General features: G+C 42.3%; 1 protein-coding gene across 4 annotated transcripts in view; it reads left to right on the top strand.

Moving 5' to 3' along the window:
* The window catches only part of MCTP2 (multiple C2 and transmembrane domain containing 2), a 189,723-nt gene that overhangs the window by 138,913 nt on the left and 31,211 nt on the right, over positions 1–19,599 (top strand). For all 4 annotated transcript variants that reach the window (XM_066355202.1, XM_066355205.1, XM_066355203.1 and 1 more), the window contains one exon: positions 18,410–18,532. In XM_066355202.1, the coding sequence (XP_066211299.1) occupies positions 18,410–18,532 (123 nt within the window). The remainder of the gene's footprint in view (positions 1–18,409; positions 18,533–19,599) is intronic.

Here is a 19,599-nt window from a genome sequence, read left to right on the forward strand (position 1 = left end):
TTGTCAGATAACATAAAATAGCCTATCAATATCATCTTAATGTCTCTGTTTTCAGATGACACAAAGCAGGAATGTTACAGGATCATGTTTAGTGTATTCTGGCTGTTAATTTTAAGACTTTGTAAAAGCAAAGCATATATTTTCCGAGGACTCCTTTGGATGTGTGCAGGAATACGTCACATCTCGATGAAAGCAGGATTTAAAGAAAAGCAGCGTATTAAGATCTAGCCCACGTGGTGGCTGAGGAGAAGTGGATGGACCAACATGAAATAGTGTCTCTTATTAGGCGGTCTAGGCTGAGACCTCCCTGACTTTGGGGCTAACCCCCATTCCACATGGGAGGGGGGGTTGTATACCAATGCTGAGAGGAGAACGTTCTCTTTAATTCACTGATACCTACAGTGTGAATGTTTCTGTATGCTGCTGACTTCATTGTTGTTCTAAGAAATTAAATCTGACCTTTTTTATAGTGGCCAAAACCATTCCAAATCACACTCCTTACAGGCTCAGTGTTTTGGGGAGGATGATTATGGAAAATCTTGCTCATTGTGTCATTTAAGGCTTTCTCCTTCCTCTTAAGTTTTCTAGATATTTTACTCTGTCTCTCTGTCTCTCTCTCTCTCTTCCTTCCTTCCTTCCTTTTTTTTTTTTTTTTTTAATTCAGTGAGAGGAGGGGAGGCAGAAACAGACTTCTACATATGCCTGGACTGGGATCCACCCGGCATGCCCACCAGGGGGCGATGCTCTGCCTATCTGGGGCGTTGGCTGTGTTGCAACGGGAGCCACTCTAGCGCCTGAGGCAGAGGCCATGGAGTCATCCTCAGCGCCCAGGGCCAGCTTGTTTCATTGGAGTCTAGACTGCGAGCGGGGAAGAGAGAGAAATAGGTTGTCTTGTGTGGGGACTTCTGATTGAGAGAGAGAGAAAGAAAGGAAGGAGAGAGGGAAGGGTGGAGAAGCAGAAGGTCACTTCTCCTGTGTGCCCCGACCGGGAATCCAACACAGGACATTCACACACCAGGCTGATGCTCTACCACTGAGCTAACTGGCCAGGGCCATTTTTTAATTTGTTTTTCTATTGGGTACTTATATGTTGTAAACCCCAGTAGTATCTATAAAAAGACCCAAAGTTACATTATGGCATAAATGCATTAATATTTCTGTGTGACAGTAAAGCTTTTACTTGACAGATGGCATCATCAGAGGATTATTTTAAATAGCGAAGGTCTCCAAAAGCTGTAAAAAAGGATTGCATTTATGTAGTTTCGTTTTTCTACCACTCTCTCAGGCACACACCTATTATATCAAGTCAGGCAAGTCTGTGAGGGCATTGATGGATTCCTTATTTTATTAAATTTTTTCTTGGACGTTTGATGTTAAAAGTAATCTAAATCTACCATATATCAATGGACATCTTCATAAAGCTGTGATTTTCACATCTGTGACTTTTTTTCCTGAATTTTTTTTTTTTTTTGAGTGGAGAAAAATGAAGAACTTATTCTTCAGAGTTGACAGGGCCTGCAATAGGATACATAATTTCAAGCATCAATCAACCCCCCTCCACCCCAGGAAGGTTAAAAAATACAGTTCTCCGCTTTCTTAGTGATATTCCGTATTTAACAGAATTCTTTGTGTTTGGATCTTGGAATCTAGAGAAAAGATTTCATAGTAAATTTAAAAGCAATAGCAGCAGTAACAGAACTGATCCTTCCAACAAACACACACACACATACACATACACACACACACACAGGCAAAAGGCATTTTGGAAACAAAAAATTTCTCTGTTGAACATTTTGTGAGTACAGTTTAGAAAAATGTGTTCATATGAGATTGTGAGTACTGGTTCTGTCTGCGTGCCTTTCTGTGGTCCAGAGAACACTCAGATTGAATTGACTTTGGTACAAATGACAACTACAATGAAAATTTGTTTTCAGGTGGGCTATTAACGTCGTGCTGGTCCAACGTGTTTTTGATGCTTTGGGTATTTGTGTGTTCGCTGCGTCTAAAAGATTTACTTTGTTCTTGAAGTTCTATCAGCAGTTGATTCACGACTCGACGTACCTGCCTTTCATTAAAGTTTTTGGTGAGTGCTTCTGCCCGCACCGGAAGTCACAATGACACGTGCACAGCAGACCTCGCTGCCTGTTTAGTTGGTGTTTGTGCAGTGGGAGCTCAGAGATGAACTGTATTTCCATGAAGCTGAAAAAAAAATTAACAGTTACGCTAAACCTTTTGCCTGAAGGAGAAGATCTTTTTTTACACATCTTAAATGCATATAGATATACTTATATCTGTATACATATATAAAGAGAGGGAAAGAGACAGACAGACATGAAGGGAAAGAGATGAGAAGCATCAACTCTATGTAGATATATGCATATATATGCATACACACACACACATATATATATATATATATATATACAAACACACACATATGTACATGCACACATACAATGCTTAAAATATTTGACAGTCTATTATTTGGTTTATTTAACATTTAAGATGATTTTCCAAATCTTCCTTTCCACAAAGGACTACCTGATAGACTTTAAAAATACATTAAAGTTTTTTTTCAACATTTTTTTTATAAGAACAATCCATTATTTCAAATGGTGATTATAATGTTTTACGACATAATTGTACCTTCTATTGACAACTTCTCAGGCATTAACTAATTATGCCACTTAATAAAATTACAGTAATTGCATTAAAAGATTATCTGTTGAAAATTTAAAAGGACAGCCTTAACTGTTTTAGCATATTTTCATGTTTATATTTTCAGCCTGATAATTGAATTTTCCTTCCTAACAGAATCATGGCTATGCCAACTGAAATTGGTTGGTATTTGGGGAGCATCCCAGTTTCGACCTCGTAAGCATTAGATCTTTATTTTTTTTTTAATAGTAGGTACAATGCCCATCTTCACAAGGCCCTGTCAGACCAGTGAACAGTTAACCCCTTTTGCATTATAGGTTTAGGACCTGTATGGGAACCCTCTGTCACTATGGTGCCTCCCTGAGCTGCCTGTTGGAATGCACTTGCAAGAGCATTTTCCTGCTTTCTGTGCATATTCCAGTAAGGAGCCATGGTCTTTTGCAGATTGCAGGAAATTCAGTCTAATTTTACTGTCTAGAGAAACTCCACTACCTTTTATTTTTAATTTTTTTTTTAAGAGGGAGAGAGAGGGAAAGAAAGAGATAGACAGGGAGGAAGGGAAAGAGATGAGAAGCATCAACTCATAGTTGCAGCTCTTTAGTTGTTCATTGATTGACCAGGGGCTCCGGGTGAGCCTGTGACCCCTTGCTCAAGCCTGCCACTGTGAGGTCACGTGCGCGATCCCACACTCAAGCTGGCAACCCCGAGGTTTCTGCAATCCTGGGTCAGCGCTCTGTCCACTGCACCACCACCTGGTCAGGTGAAACCTTACTATGGACTTGAACTCGATCCTAATTTGAGATCTTAAATCATAAAGGGAAGATTCCAGTGATGACATCACTTCTTGACCACCTTCTCCAAGTTGGTCCGCTTTCTCTCTCCCTCTCCACAGCCGTTGCTTGTCCCGCGCCTCATGCGCTGTGAGGTGCTGAGGTACAAAGGGGAGATTTCCGTACGAAGCAGTCATCGCTCTCACCCCCTCTCCCCCTCTCTCCCCTGCACCTCCTTGGCCGTGCCCCTACTTTCTCTGGCCCCCCTCCCTTGTCCTCATCTTCTATTTTGAAGCAGGGGAGGTGACCTTTGAATTATTAAAGCACACCATGAGAAAAATTACATTTTTCCTTTGGAGATCAAATTAGATAATTAGCATAGATATATTATAAAAGTTTGAACTGAGCTCCAAACGGTGGGATTTATGATCTGATCTAACTATTGGTAGTCGATGGTGTTGCTCTTATTTATAACTCAGAGGAAGGCCTCACTAAAGTAAGTACACACTCACACACACACACACACACACACACACACACACACACACCTGCTGCTTTATTGCAAAGGGTGGTAATATGAGGCCTTGCCAACAGCCCGTTCAAGAATATGGTGGAAATGTAATATGCCATGTAATTAATGTTCAGGAGGCAGCTACTTCTAGGTTTAATCAGTGTACATGGAACCACCGAACACAGACATACATGAGTCTGTATTTAAGGCTATGATTGTGCTTTCTATATCTGACCTAATAAAGTAAGTTTATCATATCAAAAATAGGCCAGTTATACCCTCTACCCTGGCTGGATAGCTCGGTTGGTTAGAGCATCGTCCCAGAGCACAGAGGTCGCCTGTTCGATCCCCAGTCAGGGCACAGGCAGGAACAGATCTGTGCTCCTGTCTCTCTTTCTCTCCCCGCCCCTTCCTCTCCTGCTAAAATCAATAAAATTTTTTTTTTTTTTTAAAAAACAGGCCAGTTATAAAAACAGTTGTAGGGATGTAAAGTCCAGCATGGGGAAGATAGTCTATACTATTGTAATAACTGAAAGATGGAAGACCCCTATATGCCGCCAATGAGCGAATGAGCAAAAGACCCATCAGCCGAATAAACAGAATCAGGCTTTATTGGGAGCTCCGGGCGAGTTCACTGACCCTAGGACGCAGGTCTGTGAAGGCGTGCCCGGGTTAGGACTTTCGGGTTTTTTATATTTGCAGGAGGGGGTTGGTAACGGCCAGTGGGATTGGGGTTTGGTGAAGCGTGCAGTTCCCGGAACAACCTCAGGGATGATTCCGAGGACTTGGGCGTGTGAGGTTTCGGTGAGATTAGCACTTGCCGGAAAATTCAGGGCAAAGGAGGGTTTCACAACCCAACCCCAAGGCAACTACCGGACAATAACTATGTATAGTGTCAGGTGGGTATTCAACTTAAAGGGGTGATCACTTCATAAAGTATACAAATGTCTCATCACTATGTGGTTCACCTGAAACTAATATATAATATTGTATGTCAACTGGAATAGGAAGAAATGTTACATCAAAGGGATTATTTCAGTGACTGAATATTTCAGGTTAATATTGTATGCTAAAAAAAAAATGATTTTAGTGTAACACGGTCATATGATGGAAGGATTGTTGTAGGACATTGTGGAGTACAGAATCACCAAGGCCCAGTCTCTGTCTTCATGTAACTGTTTTCTCTTGGCCTGTGATCCCCATCAGAGGACAAAAGGCAGAGACAACCTAACAGCTTCCTCAGAATCGGTGTCCGAGATGCATTTGCCTTCCGGCCGTTCTGCTAATTAGCACCCTGCTAATGAGCAGAATGACCAAAAGGCAGCCAGCAGCCTGCGACCTGGGGACAGCGGAGGGGACCTGGCAGATCTCTGATGTGGCTCCTGGATCAACAGGTCTGGGATCTGGCGAGATTGAATTTTTGGTTTTCACAGACCTGAGTCCTTTTTCTCCTTTCCCCATCTGTTTCCTGGATGTGCCGACATGTTGTATGATGCAAAAAATTGAAAAGAATATTTAGAAATAAAAGAGATGGAGGAATGGGAGGAGAGAGGTGGTGAGGCTGGAGTCCGGGGCGGGGAGAATGTGTAAGAACAGTTACAACCAATTTCCTCTTCAGTTTTGATCTGTCGCAGAACCGGGCTCAGCGCTTGTATTTCTGGCTAATTTGATACTGCCTTTTTTTTTGTGGCCCGAGCTTTGTCATTTGTTCCGAAGCTGGCATTTTGTGAGTCTAGGTGGCTGATCTTTGGGGATCCCCGTCAAGTGGCGTGCGCTGTCTTTGGCCAGCTGATGGCCCTTGTGTGGCTGTGTGATGCAGGTGGGGGGGTAGCTCATAATTAGACCCACCACAGGTGACAGTTACAAGAGAGCCTGGTAGTCATCCCAGCTGCCTGATCTTGTGTTTGTGGAGAGAAGCGTCCTTTGTGGTCTGGAAGGGGTTAGTTACTGTGCCGGGTTGTACTTGGCCCTTTGACTTAGGGTTTAAGAAAGTGTGTTTGCCTATCTCTCCTCCTATTATCCTGGGGTTGTGTCATTGGCTATTTAATAATAGACCTAATTTGGGGAGGGGGGATTTTCGTTGGCCTGATATTCTAGGTTTCACTTTTACAAAAAATAAAAATAAAGAAAGATACAAAGACATTAAATCAATCTCTGATTCAATATATTACCGTCTAAGCCAAGGGTCGGGAACCTATATGGCTCGCGAGCCAGATGTGGCTCTTTGGATGGCTGCATCTGGCTCGCAAATTTTTAATAAAAAAAATGTTAAAAATATAAAACATTCTCATGTATTATAATCCATTCATTTTCTACCGCTCATGTTCATGGTTGTGGGTGGCTGGAGCCCATCACAGTTGTCCTCCGGGACAACACCAAATTTTTATTGGATAATGTGTAATGTTCATGAGTCATTGTATGGCTCTCACAGAATTACATTTTAAAATATGTGGCGTTCGTGGCTCTCTCAGCCAAAAAGGTTCCCGACCCCTGGTCTAAGCCATGTTTCTCTGCAGTGTTTACTGACTTTTACTCTCTCTGGAATTTTCTTCCAACCCCAATCCATATTTTTCTGGCCCTTTATCATGATTTTTTTCTATTTCCACCCAAGCTTTTTAAAGTTTTTGTTTCAACTTATTGCTAGAGATGCTTCATTATGTCAAGAAAATAAAAAACAAGAAAAAAAATACACTTTTTTTGCTCAATGGGTGTTGAAACCAGACCCCCATGGCTACCGTTTCAATGGAAATGCGTGGAGCTCTTAAGAATTTAAACCAGAGGCTCTTTCATGTTCATCCAAAGGCTTTGGTAGTGATTTTCCAAAGGCTTTATGGCTTATGACAGCACAGGGTTCTCAGCCCCCATGCCGCCGTATCCTCAGTGGGTCACTTCTGTGGTCACAAACTTTGAAATCACGGTTTTAATTCCTGAGTATGACCTGCATCTACACACTATCTGTGGATATATTATTAAACTTTAAAAACCACATTTTCCCTTGAGCCTTACATTTGGAAAATGTAGGTCTGTAGAATTGCTACTGGGGGGGGGAGGGGGCGGGTAACATACCCTGGGGGATGAAACCCAGGGTGGTACGTCAGGTGCCTGCCCCATCTCTTGCTGTAGAAAAAGCTCTTCCATCAAGACTTCATGGGATCCTGACGATGATGGTACAGATGATGACACCATAGTGACGGGGCCATGTCTTCATGACACGTGTAGTGAAATAGTATCTTACGTGTGTGTGTTGTTTAAAGAGCACAGGCATGCTAAGTATGAATTTGCAGACAGCGCCATTTTTTTGTTGTTTTATTTTTCCTGCTCTGGTATAAGCCTGGTACGTGCAGTTACAAACTTTTTTTTTATAAACTAGTCCACAGCCAAAGCTACACTGAAATCCTCACATTTTTTCATAAGGAAATTTTGGTATGCCAGTTCCCTCCTCAGAATTCTATTTGGCAAAGTGGCCAACCTGAGGTGTGTTTAGCTGTTTAAAAAGTAGCTAGCTGCCCATGGCCTTGGTCAGCTCACTTCTTTCAGGAAGTTTCCGTTTGTATTTCATTGGTGGCTTTCAAACTTTTACTAATAATGTACCTATTTTCAAAAGAAAAATAATTGATTATTTGGAAATCCAACATGCACACACACAGAGAGAGAGAGACAGGATCAAACAAAAGGAGGAAGAAGGGAAGAAAGAGAAAAGGGTAAAGAAAACACTAAGACTTAGCACAGGGGTCGGGAACCTTTTTGGCTGAGAGAGCCACGAATGCCACATATTTTAAAATGTAATTCCGTGAGAGCCATACAACAACCCGTGTACTTTATGCATTATCCAATAAAAATTTGGTGGTGTCCCGGAAGACAGCTGTGATTGGCTCCAGCCACCCACGACCATGAACATGAGCAGTAGGAAATGAATGGATTGTAATACATGACAATGTTTTATATTTTATCGTTATTATTATTATTTTTTTTATTAAAGATTTGTCTGCTAGCCAGATGCAGCCATCAAAAGAGCCACATCTGGCTCATGAGCCATAGGCTCCCGACCCCTGACTTAGCAGATAGCCTGACCATTGCTCAAGTTCACTTAAGAATAGTCCTGCAGGTGGCGATAGAATCTTATAAATAATGAAACTCCCAAAGGTAAATTCCTGTGGACTACTTCTTAGGGATTTTAAGTTCAGCAATTTATTTTTAATTTGATATAGTCATCTACATGCAGAAATCCTTACATTAGTTTAAAAAAAAAAGCCCCCAAATTTTCACGTTGTGTAATCGCCAGTTTTTATAATCACGTTCTCAGCTGTCCTATGGTGTGCCCTTTTTTCTGTGCAAGGGGTGAGGTCCAGATTATTGTCGAGCTGGTACCAGTTTCCTCTGGCAAATTAACATGTTAAACCTGATTTTCTTCTTTCATTTTTACTTGGTCTGTAGTCAAAATTTGATGCCTATGGAATTGGTGAGGTTTATAAAATGTTTTGCTATTGAGTGTTAAGTTGCTTAGGCATGGTGTGTGTGTGTGTGTGTGTGTGTGTGTGTATGTGTACACAGGCACATCTCCAAATCAGAGCATCAAGTCCATTTGCTTCCAGAAGATATCTCTTTCCATAACTAATTATTGAAGGTTTGTTTTAATCTGAGCATGATCACACATTTCTTGAAAGCTATTGTACCCAGAGATAGAATCAAAGAGTAAACAACTTCTTTTTAAAACATGAGAAAACTTACAGTGGAGATGATAACATTTTCTTCAATGATTTTTCTTATTTTTATTTTGGACATTAGATGTCCAAGCACAGTTAGATCATTTAGTAGATCTTTCTTTCCTGCTTGTTAAGGTTCAGAAGTTCTCCAATTGCATTTTGTGGATGTATATTCCCTGGCTTTTTTTTTTTTCTTCTTAAATTTGGGTCAGAAAGTGCTAACACGTAAGTGATTTGCTTCAACATAAAGCTAATTTTCAGCTCTCTTCTGTTCTTGTAGTCTTATTTAAAAAAACCTTTGCAGTGCACATTTGCTTGGGGAAACTGCCTTGATTCTAAGAAACTGGAATTATTTTGGATTAAATGCTTTAGGCTTTAGATACTGAGTGTCACCCACAGATGACTGTGGTGGTCTGGAACAAATTATTTCAGTCTTGTCTCTCTTCTGAACATTTCACTAAGGCTCATGGTGAAGTTCAAAACCAGTAAGATCTTGTAGACCATACTGTCCGATACAGAATTTCTTACACTATGAGGGCGGGGCACAGGGGAGAAAAGAAAAGAAACCTCATAATCTGTTTCCATTGCTATTCCAATTACTCACGATGGACAAGAGTAAAAAGCTAGTCGGACCCTCGGAAAACCTATTTTGCTGCCTTCGAAAAAAAAATATTTAGTTCTTGGCTCTGTTAGCAGAGGACCAAAATCTAATCTATTAAAGAAAATGTATCGTGGTAAGCAGTTCTTGAAAGTGTTTATAATAAATGGTGAAAGCCAAGCTTCCGCTGTGAGATTAGCAGTCGGAACAGGGTGTGTTCGTCAGGAAATAGGTCATTGCCTGATCAGAGCGTCCTGCCCCTGCCCTGTAACCTGCAGAAGAAATGAAGATTTAAAAGCGTGAGCAATGCAAGGGGCTTATTTGCTTCCCACCCCCCCTCACCCCCCCCCAGCCACTTTCTTTTGCATATTGCAGCGTTGTTTATCACACACGATGTTTTCCTCAGTGACTCCCTCATGAAGCTCATTTTATAGACAAAAACAGCCAATGTTTTGAAGAAGTCTCTACCCCATGCCCTTTGCTGACCAACTGACCTGTGCATCTGGATGGAACGAATTCACTTTTACCAAACGGGAGTTGGTAGCTTGAAGAAAAAAAAATAGTAAGAGAATTGTGAAAAGACTGTGCTTGTTCCAGAAGTCTGGGCTCACTCTCACCCTCATCTTAAAAGATAGAAGAAAGACTGTTGAGGAGGATTATGGTGATTTCCCTGCTTTTCTCTTGATTGCAGTCCAGCCTCAGAGCTTGTGGACAGCAGGGCTCATGAATAATGCCGTCCACTTGGACGATACCTACAGTAACGCAGGAGTGACTAAGAGATCAAACGTGCTTCACTAAAAAGCCTCAGGGAAGCATTATGTGTCTGAGGTCTGATCTATTGTTGGGAGGTCGCGGAGTGTTAATGCACTCTGCAAAGATTACACTCCCTCTCTAATTGCTCGGACACTTCCTTAAAGGATTTAAACAGTCAGGAGAGGTGACGCTCCTTGTCAGTTTTTTGTCTTCTGCCTGCCTGTGGAAGTTTATCTGTCTTCCCACGGAGACCAGGAGACCACTCCATCAAGTCACCCAGCCAGTATCAAAGGCGTAAACCCAGGGGTGGAGAGTGAAAGCAAGGGGGAGGTGTTATTTATGGCTCTATTGGCTCTATTATTACTTGCTCTTTAAATGCTTTGCATTCCATCCTGGTGTTTACATTGTGAAAAGGACAGAGTATCTGTGTTCCAAAGGGGGGGGGGGGGGAGGCGCTGAGAAGAGTCCTAGGCTTCTTCCTTTTGACTTTCTATCCAGTTTGTTTACATAATCTTTTCTGAATGCAGTCAAGCCCAATGTGGCATTTTTGCATTTAGGTGATTTTGGTAGAAAGACTTCGGGAATAGTGAACTGAAGCATTTGCCCTGTGTTGTGTGTGCGTGTGTGCACACATAAACACACACAGAGTCACTCTGTTCTGAAATGTTTATCCTGCATCAGGCATGTACAAGACCAGCCCCCTGCACAGGACCCCGGTAGCTTTGTCCAGACCATCGTTGTACGTTTCAAATGTTGTGCAAACACATATTTCAGAAGCTCCCTTCTCTGCACTGGAGAAGGCTGGCTGGACCCTCTGTGTCCAGAGATGACAGGAATTTTATCGGACTTTGTGTCTCGTCTGTTGCTTGGATTATAACTCGGTGTTTTCAAAATGACACTGAAAAGCTTCAAGGAAGGTTTTACCTGTTCTTCACCGTGGCTCTTTGGGATCTATTGGGGATCTGTGTGTTTGAGAGAGCATTTTAGTCCCTTAAATGTCTACTCTGTACTGCTGCAGGAGCAGGGAGGACAAGCTTGCATTTCACCCTGAGAATTTTCCAACCACTTGGAACAGTTGCATCTTTGAGAGGCATGAATTCCTCTCGGATCAGTTCAGATTGCTAATATATGTAGCCTAGAGCCTGCAACATAATACTTATGTAGCTTTCTTGGGAGGGTTTCCTGTAATTCAAGATGGTAGTCTGAATGATGGGTGTAGGAGATTTTTTTTTTTTTTTTTAAATAAATCCTTGTGGGTCCCATGGGATTTTCACACTTTTCAACGGATGGTGTTGTGTTCTGCTCCTACTGCATAGTGTTGTCAGGGTATTCATTCTATGTGTGTCCTGTGGACTCAGAAAATGACAAGAGCAATCGCTAGAGGGAGAAAGTACACATCCGAATCCACATCTTCAAAAGGGAATTTCTCTCGCATCTCCCGTGTCTCTGGCCCCTGCTCTTGCGAGGGCTGCCCCTCGCCCTCTCTCTGATGGCCTGTTCCCTCACGCTGTCGGTCGATTAGACTGAATGTTTCATCTGTATATAAAAATTAAAAATTCAAACAAAAATCTGGCCCACATGAAGAACAGGCCCTTGGGGCATATGGTGCATTATGCATATTCGTTTAATTACTAGAACACTTGGGATGGCTTTCCCTTGCCCTTGCTTTCAACTTGCAAAGTTGGATCTCTTCTCTTGCCCAGAAAAATGTAGCCCAGAATTCTGTTCTGAAGGAGAAAAGAAAAGGAAGGGGGGGGGGGGGGAAGAGCCTTTGAAGAAATTATTGGAATTCACCAGAAGGAGGTATGGTTCTCAGTATGAGACTGATGGAAGTAGGAATTTTTCTCTTTCTCTTTTCCTCTCTTTTTTTTTGTCTCCTTCTCCTTCCCGTTTCTCCTGCTGCCTCCCCCCCCCCCCGTGCTCCCCGCTAAGTTTTTCATGATTGGTTTATATGAGTGTGAGATCTGGGAGTTAGATTTCAACTGCATTTCTCCCGAGCAACTGAAGGCTCAGGACGACGAAGCTGAGTTTTACTGGATAGAAAGGGGACTTGCTAGGAAAGGGTGACTTTAATTGATTTTTCAGGGCTAACAGGTGGGGATCGTTCAGACATGCCCCAGCCTCAGTGCCCACTCCTACTTTGGGCTGCACATATAATAGCTTTATTTAAATAAACCATTTCCTGGCTTTGCCGTCACCTGAACATCTGCCTGTTGGTTTTTAAAGGGCATGTTCAAATGTTTTCATTCTGTGCTTAAATGGACCAGATCCATTTAAGCCGAGGAAGACGTTCTTTTTTTTTTTTTCTCCATGTCATCAAACTTATCACTTTCGTGTGTGAAGTTAGACATAAACATCGTTGTTTTGGGGAAATGTGTGTGGGGGGGGGGGTTATTGTTTGGAACACATTTATTTTTACAATGCAACAGATTTTTGAACGTAATAGGCCAAAAATGGACTGTGGAGTGGCTGGGTTCGGATGTGAACTTCTGTTTTGGTGGTCCGTCCAGCGATGGTGTAAGTGAAGGAGTGAGTGGGTGTGCGTGCGCGTGAGTGTGCACATGTGCACATACATGCGTAAAGACCGTATTTGGGGTTTCTTCCTGGTTTATGGCGTTGTCTCAGTATTGTAGGAAAGCATTTTGGACTTGTCCCATTTACGATCAACTCTGGACTCCTGAAAGCATTTCTAAGGACAGGACGATCCAAACTTCGGCATCATTATTTGTTCATCATGGCAAGCATCCGTGGCTCTGATACAAACCCAGTTTTCTTTTTGATAACACAAATAGGTAGTCTGTCTGAGTCACAGGAGCCCATCCAAGACATCGCTGATCCGATCCCTAAAGGAATTGTACTTGGTTATGAATAGCACCGCTCGCTCCCGAACCGCTGTCGGAGGGTCCCTGAATTACAGCACCGCCAGGGCGGCAAGCACGTTGAATATGTCCAGAGCTACCGGGGGCTTCTTAATGTGAGCTTACAGCAGCCCTGCGTCTTTTAGTGCCAGAAATAAAGCTCTAAGTGGAGTAACTTATTCCAGTGGAAGTTGCTTTATTCTGTTACTGAACTGATGCTAATTAGATACACTTGCTTTATTACTCGGAGCCTTTCTGCTGTGTCCAATCTGACCTAGTCTTTCTGCACACACAGAGGAGTAAGTCGTAAGTGTTAAGTTGAAGCTTTTAGGTGCAATTGCAGCCCGGTGCTCACGTACCCAGAGTCAGAGGACACTTTCAGAAGACGCTCTGTCCACTTAGAGGACAATTAGAGCCCCCAACAGACTCCTACCACAGGGGCACCCGTGGTGCCAACGGTTACGCTTCAAGGAGTGAGCGAAACACTTATCGGTACATTTAGTGGAATTTTTTTCTTGACTTCCGCAAGATACCCAGCTTTATGAAGAATAAATAAATGTGTGAGGCGTCTTCTGTCCCTTCCTGAATCACAGCAGAGAATCTGCAAATGGCTTTGAAAGATGCATGGACCCAAGTCCCACGTTGAGCAAAGGCACAGAATGAGGAATTGATTGTCTTGAGTCTGGACCTGATGTTACGGTCAGATTAGGGGAAAAGGCCTATGAGATGTCTTCCTTTTATTTAGTTCCGAGTTTTTCTACTTTTTTAGTTACTTGACCTTAATGAGTGGTGTGGGATTTTTACTGAATCGTAGATGAGTGTTAAACTTCTTCCATCTACATAAAGCCATCGAGGAATATAAAGTATAGGCTGGCCAGTAGCATAATGCAAACGATGGAGTTTTAATTAATGTCTCATATTAAAAAGAAAATAAAGATTATGTATTTAGTAAGAAGCTTGTGTATAAGTACAGGTTAGAAGCATTTTTCCCTGTTTTTTTTTTTTTTTTTTTTTTAAATCTGATAGTACATTTAGAAAGGGGAAAGTAAAAGTCAACAAAACTACATGCTTAGAAGAATGCAGGCTAAAAGCCACTAAATTGTATTTAATATTAGGATTCTCTGGGCCTTTTCTATATAGAATTCTTCTAAAATCAGAATGGAGTTAGCTATATGTTTTTTAATTTATTTTAGAGAGAGAGAGAGGGAAGGGGAGAGGGACAGACAGAAACATCAGTCTGTTTATGTTTGTGCCCTGACCGGGGATCAAACTGACAACCTCTGCATATCGGAATGATCCTCCAACCAGCTGAGCTCTCTGACCAGGGCCAGCTATGTTCTTCATGGAAATGTTCACTATGGTGTTATTGTAAAACTGGCAGATTGAGAGTTATATACCAGGTTTATATAAATAGTCATAGAGCATCATAAAAGTAGAAAACACACAATCCAGGTGTCTTTCTGAAAAAGCACTGGGAATAAACTACCCATTGGGTCTTTGCCCAGTTGAAGCGTGGGGATGGAGTATTATTGTCTCTAAGAGACAAGGAAAATCACCCAGTTTGATCCCTCCCCCCCCCCCCCGAACTCCATGAACTGGCCAGGTCATTCCGTGTCAAGTAGACATGGACAAAGACAATGCCAAACAAACACCAGAAATAGTATATTTTTACGCACCTGAATCTCAAGAAAACCAACAGTTTGGAAATTACACATTGTGCAGCCGGCGCAGGACTTAAAGGAGCGGGTTGAAACGTGAAGGATTTTTTTGGAGGGAGGAGGGAAAAGTGAAGGCCAGGGCAGGAGTAGGCATTTCAGTTCCGACCTTGATCTGAGTTGACGCTTGCCAGAGCCTTCCTTCCGTGATTGGTGTCTATATTCCCGTACCTCTTCCTAGCTGGAGACTGAACCTTTTCTAGTTTCTCTACTTGTGTTCACCGCTGTTATATTATATACTCCTTTCTTAGTTTTCTCTTGCTACCATAACAAATTACCACACAAGCAGTGGCGTAAGACCACAATACACTCCTTACCTTCCAGCTCTGGAGGTGGGCAGTCTAGCGGACGTCGCACTGGGTTAAAATCAAGGTGTCAGGAAGGCTGTGTTTCCTTCTCGTGGTCCTGGAGAGTCTGTTCCCTTTCCCAGCTTGTTGAGGGGCTGCTCACACTCCTTGGCTCATGGCCCCTTTCTCCATCTTCACATTTAGCCAAGGGCACATTGTTAAGTTCTCCCTCTGACCTTGCTTCTGCCCGACAGTATTTCCTGACTTTCTTTTTTTTTTTTTTTTTTAACAGGGACAGAGAGAGAGAGTCAGATAGAGGGACAGATAGGGACAGACAAACAGGAACAACAGGAATGGAGAGAGATGAGAAGCATCAATCATCAGTTTTTCCTTGCAACACCGTAGTTGTTCATTGATTGCTTTCTCATATGTGCCATGACCACGGGCCTTCAGCAGACTGAGTAACCCCACCCCCCCGCCCCGCTCGAGCCAGTGACCTTGGGTCCATGCTAGTGAGCTTTTTGCTCAAGCCAGATGAGCCCGTGCTCAAGCTGGCAACCCCAGGGTCTCGAACCTGGGTCCTTCCACATCCCAGTCGGACGCTCTATCCACTGCGCCACCACCTGGTCAGGCCTGACTTTCTTTTAATGCCTCTTATACTTTTAAGGACTCTTGTGGTTACATTGGATTTGATCAGATAATCCGTGATGATTAGACTCTTAGCAACCTCAACACCATCTGTAAGCTTAGAGCCTCTTTGCAATGTAACTTAAAAACCCATGCTGTTTCCCCATACAACTCCCCACAGTTAACATCCAACATTTTTAAAGAACCAACAAAACCCGGCCCTAGCCAATTGCTCAGTGGTAGAGCTTCTGCCCAGTGTCTGGAAGTTCCAGCTTCAATTCCCAGTCAGGGCTCATAGGAGAAACAACCATCTGCTTCTCCATGCCTTCCCCCCCACACACACACACATTCCTTTCTCACAGCCCTGGCTTGATTAGTTCAAGTGCATTGGCTCCAGGCACTGAGGACGGCTCTGTTGAGCCTCTGCCTCAGGCACTAAAAATAGCTCCATTGTGAGCATGGCCCCAAATGGGCAGAGCATCAGCCCCAGACGGGAATTGCTGGGTGGATCCTGGTCAGGGCGCATGCAGGAGTCTATCTCTATTCTCCTCTCAGTTAGAAAAGGAAGAAAAAAAAAAGTGAACAAAAACAAAACAACCCTTTATTTTCTATAAAACATCCCTTAGCCTCCCAGACCAGAGTGGTCTTGTTCTGTCTTCTGGGCAATTCCAGTTTCTTCCTAAACTTTTCCTCAGTTTCTCATTTCCTTCCCCCTTGCCCATCATTCAGAGCGCTTTGCTACCAGAATTATCTAGTCAGAGATCTGATTCTATTATTATTTCTCTGTTTAAAAATTCACAATTTCTTCTCATTTAATTTACCATTACATCTTCAGCTGATGGCCATGACATGTAGGTCTTTCCACTAACTGACCCCCGGCTCAGTTACCTGACCTCATCTTCTGCCTCATCCCCTCAGGATCCAGCTGGTTGGGATGTTTTACTGTCTCCAGGCATGTGAAGCCTTTGAAAATTGTTATCGCTGTCATGTGTTTGTTTATAATTTCTTTCTCCTACTAAACTGTTAGTCTGATCCACCCTTTCCTACTCTCTAGCATCAGGACAAGCAAAGTAATAAGCGATGAAGTGTCTTCTCATTGGACTAATGAATGGCCTGAGGGTTTTTCTACACAAATAAACTGGTGAAGTAGAGACCAAACAAACTTCATCTCCCAAGTGGCTTTCTTCTTGCATATGTCACTTGTCCACTTGACTGGGACACAGTCGTTCCACGGCTCTAAGAGGCAGGCTGCTGCTGCTGACTCCTCACTTCTGAACTTCTTTACATTTGATTTGCTTGACTGTGACATTGGGTTTGATGGCCCTGGCTGGTTGGCTCAGTGGTACAGTGTCAGCTTGCTCTGTGGAAGTCCGTGGTTCAGTTCTTGATCAGGGCACACAGGAGATGTGACCCTCTGCTTCTTCACCTCTCCCCCCCCCCCCCCGCCCCTACTTCTCTTCCTCTCCCATAAGCCATGGCTCGATTGGCTCTAGTGAGAGTTGGCCCCGGGTGCTGAGGATGGATCCACGGCCTCCACCTCAGATGCTAAAAAAATGGCTTCAGTTGCAATGGAGCAACAGCCCAAGATGGGCAGAGCATCACCCCCTAGTGGGCTTGCCTGGTTGATCCTGGTTGGGGCGAATGCGGAAATCTGTCTCTCTGCTTCTCCTCCTCCCACTTAAAAAAAATTTTTCAGTGTCTCGATAGGCTACTATGTGTAATAAAAGAAAAGCAACTAATCCTTTTCTCAGATTAGTTGAAACAATGTATCAAGTGATAGGATTTGACAGGGGTTGCACAAACCGTTAGCTTTTATAAGCCAACAATTACCTATTTGAATAATATGTTGAAATAAATGATGCAATTTACAGTAGCGATCAAAAACAAACAAGAAATATATAGTAGCTACACAATCTTTTTTCAATGATAGGAAAAAATTTTAGTAATACTGCTTTTGGAAAGGAAGATGTAATATTTAAGAGGTAATCATTTCCCTCTTCTACATTGGTAAATGACAATGACTTTTTACAGCACTTAGGAGCTGACAGCTGATAACCACATGTTATTCTGTTACGTCTTCTGGACCACCTGTGAGTTTGCAAAGAAAGTGAGGCTACAGTTTTGAAATAATTTGCCCAAGATTTTACTTCTGCCTCCTGAAATAATGACCATGTGTTCTTTTCTTATTTTTTTCCTGCTAATTAGTGTGTTTCTTGGAGGCAGGGCTACATCTTATTTGCATGAAAATCTCCTCTGACCATTGCGCCATAGACACTTGGGTTCAAACCCAAGCCCTTGCTTGTCCTTTTTATATGGCAGGGGTCACAAATTCTGAGGCTGATAGAATCTGGCAGGTGCGATGCATACCCTGTCTGATGTAGACAGTTTTAGCCCATCATTTTCTTGGGGCTATCCAGCCTCAAATTTGGAAGATTTTAAGATTTTTAAAGAGACTTTGGAAATGTGATTTTTTTTTTTATCAACTATTTAGATTTTTCAACATTGGTAGCCAATTTAAAAAGTAATCCCTTTCTGCAGTTGAAATAAGCCTTATGTTGGCAGAATTTGGTCTGTGGCCTCTCTGAGACCTTGGATTTTTATACACCACTCACCTCTATTCTGGTCCAATAACTCAAGGAGCAAGAAATTGAATAGGGCTGATAGTGTAATGGGGTGTCCACATGTAGGACTGCTGTATCTGTCTATTCCGTAGTGTGACGGGCCAATTCATTTCTTCTTCGTTCGATCAGTACAAAAATGGTGTTAATCATTACACCTGTGTGTGTGTTAACCGTTTTGTCACTATTGCTAAAAGCTATTATCATATATAGCAAGAGTCCTGGATTTATCCGGAAGTCAATGAGTAGGCGTTTAAGATTGTTCCCACACTGTTTTCTCAAGTTGTGATTTGGTCTTGTCTTCCAATCAGGTGTTCTTGGTCACGGTCTGGAATTTTGAACTGTACATGGTCCCTCTGGCGATGCTGCTGCTCTTGGTGTATCATTTCCTCAGACCCACCAAAGGGAAGGTTGGCGGCATCCCGGGCAGCCAGGTGAGTGAAGGTTCCACTCATTATGATGTTTGAATAGAATCCTAAGCAAAGTAAAAAATTCTATTCTGTTCGATTCTGCATTGTTTAATGGAGTAGGCATGGGCCTAAATAATGAAGGGCCTAAAGACACTAGAACCATCCAATAAGTAGCTTTAAAGTACAGATTCTTTTAATAACTAAGTTCCACAGAGGTACAGTTGAGGGAAATTTTTACTGAGAAACATCTATAAGAAAAATATTGTCAATTAACATTTTTGTAATGTTCAGTCAAATTTTATTTTTATAGCTACATGTATGGTATGTATATTTATAGAATGTATATGTATGTATTTATAGTGTATATAAACATAACATGGGTACAAGTATACTTATATATATGTGCATATAAATGTATGTATATATATATATAATTTTTCTTAATTTATAAAACATTTTCAAATTCATTATCTAATTGAATCTTGATAACACAACCATGATGGAGGCAAGAATTACTATTTCCATTCTGTGCTTGATGAAGCTAAGACCCATAATGGCAAAGTGATTTGCTCAGTCACACAGCAGAACAGTGGCTCAAGCTGAAGACGTCTCAGTACAATGTTCATTTCTCCCATACCGTGTTTTCATTATACTTGTTTTTATCTATTTGCTTTCGTGAAAACTGCTTGCTGCCAATAGTGACTAGGTTAGTTCCCCAGCATCAGTGACTGTCACACAACTTGCTCGTTGTCGCCCACGGGGATTCTGGGAGGTGGCGCGTTGCCAGACCTGGAGACACCACTGACGACTTCTCTGTGGTGTTATGGAGTATAGCAGGACACTCTCTGGGTTTCTTCAGAGTTACTCTCCTTTAAGAGCCATGATATTACAAATATTCTCTTTTCATGGGAACAGTGACATCTAAACGGCATGCCTGACCTTCTGCAAGGTTATGTAGAAAAATGAAAATAGACACTGATTTTTTTTTCTTTTTTTTTTTTCTCTTTTTTTTTGTATTTTTCCGAACCTGGAAACGGGGAGGCAGTCAGACAGACTCCCGCATGCACCCGACCAGGATCCACCCGGCACGC

The sequence above is a fragment of the Saccopteryx leptura genome, chromosome 13, assembly GCF_036850995.1.
Source record: "Saccopteryx leptura isolate mSacLep1 chromosome 13, mSacLep1_pri_phased_curated, whole genome shotgun sequence".
Lineage (NCBI taxonomy): Eukaryota > Metazoa > Chordata > Mammalia > Chiroptera > Emballonuridae > Saccopteryx > Saccopteryx leptura.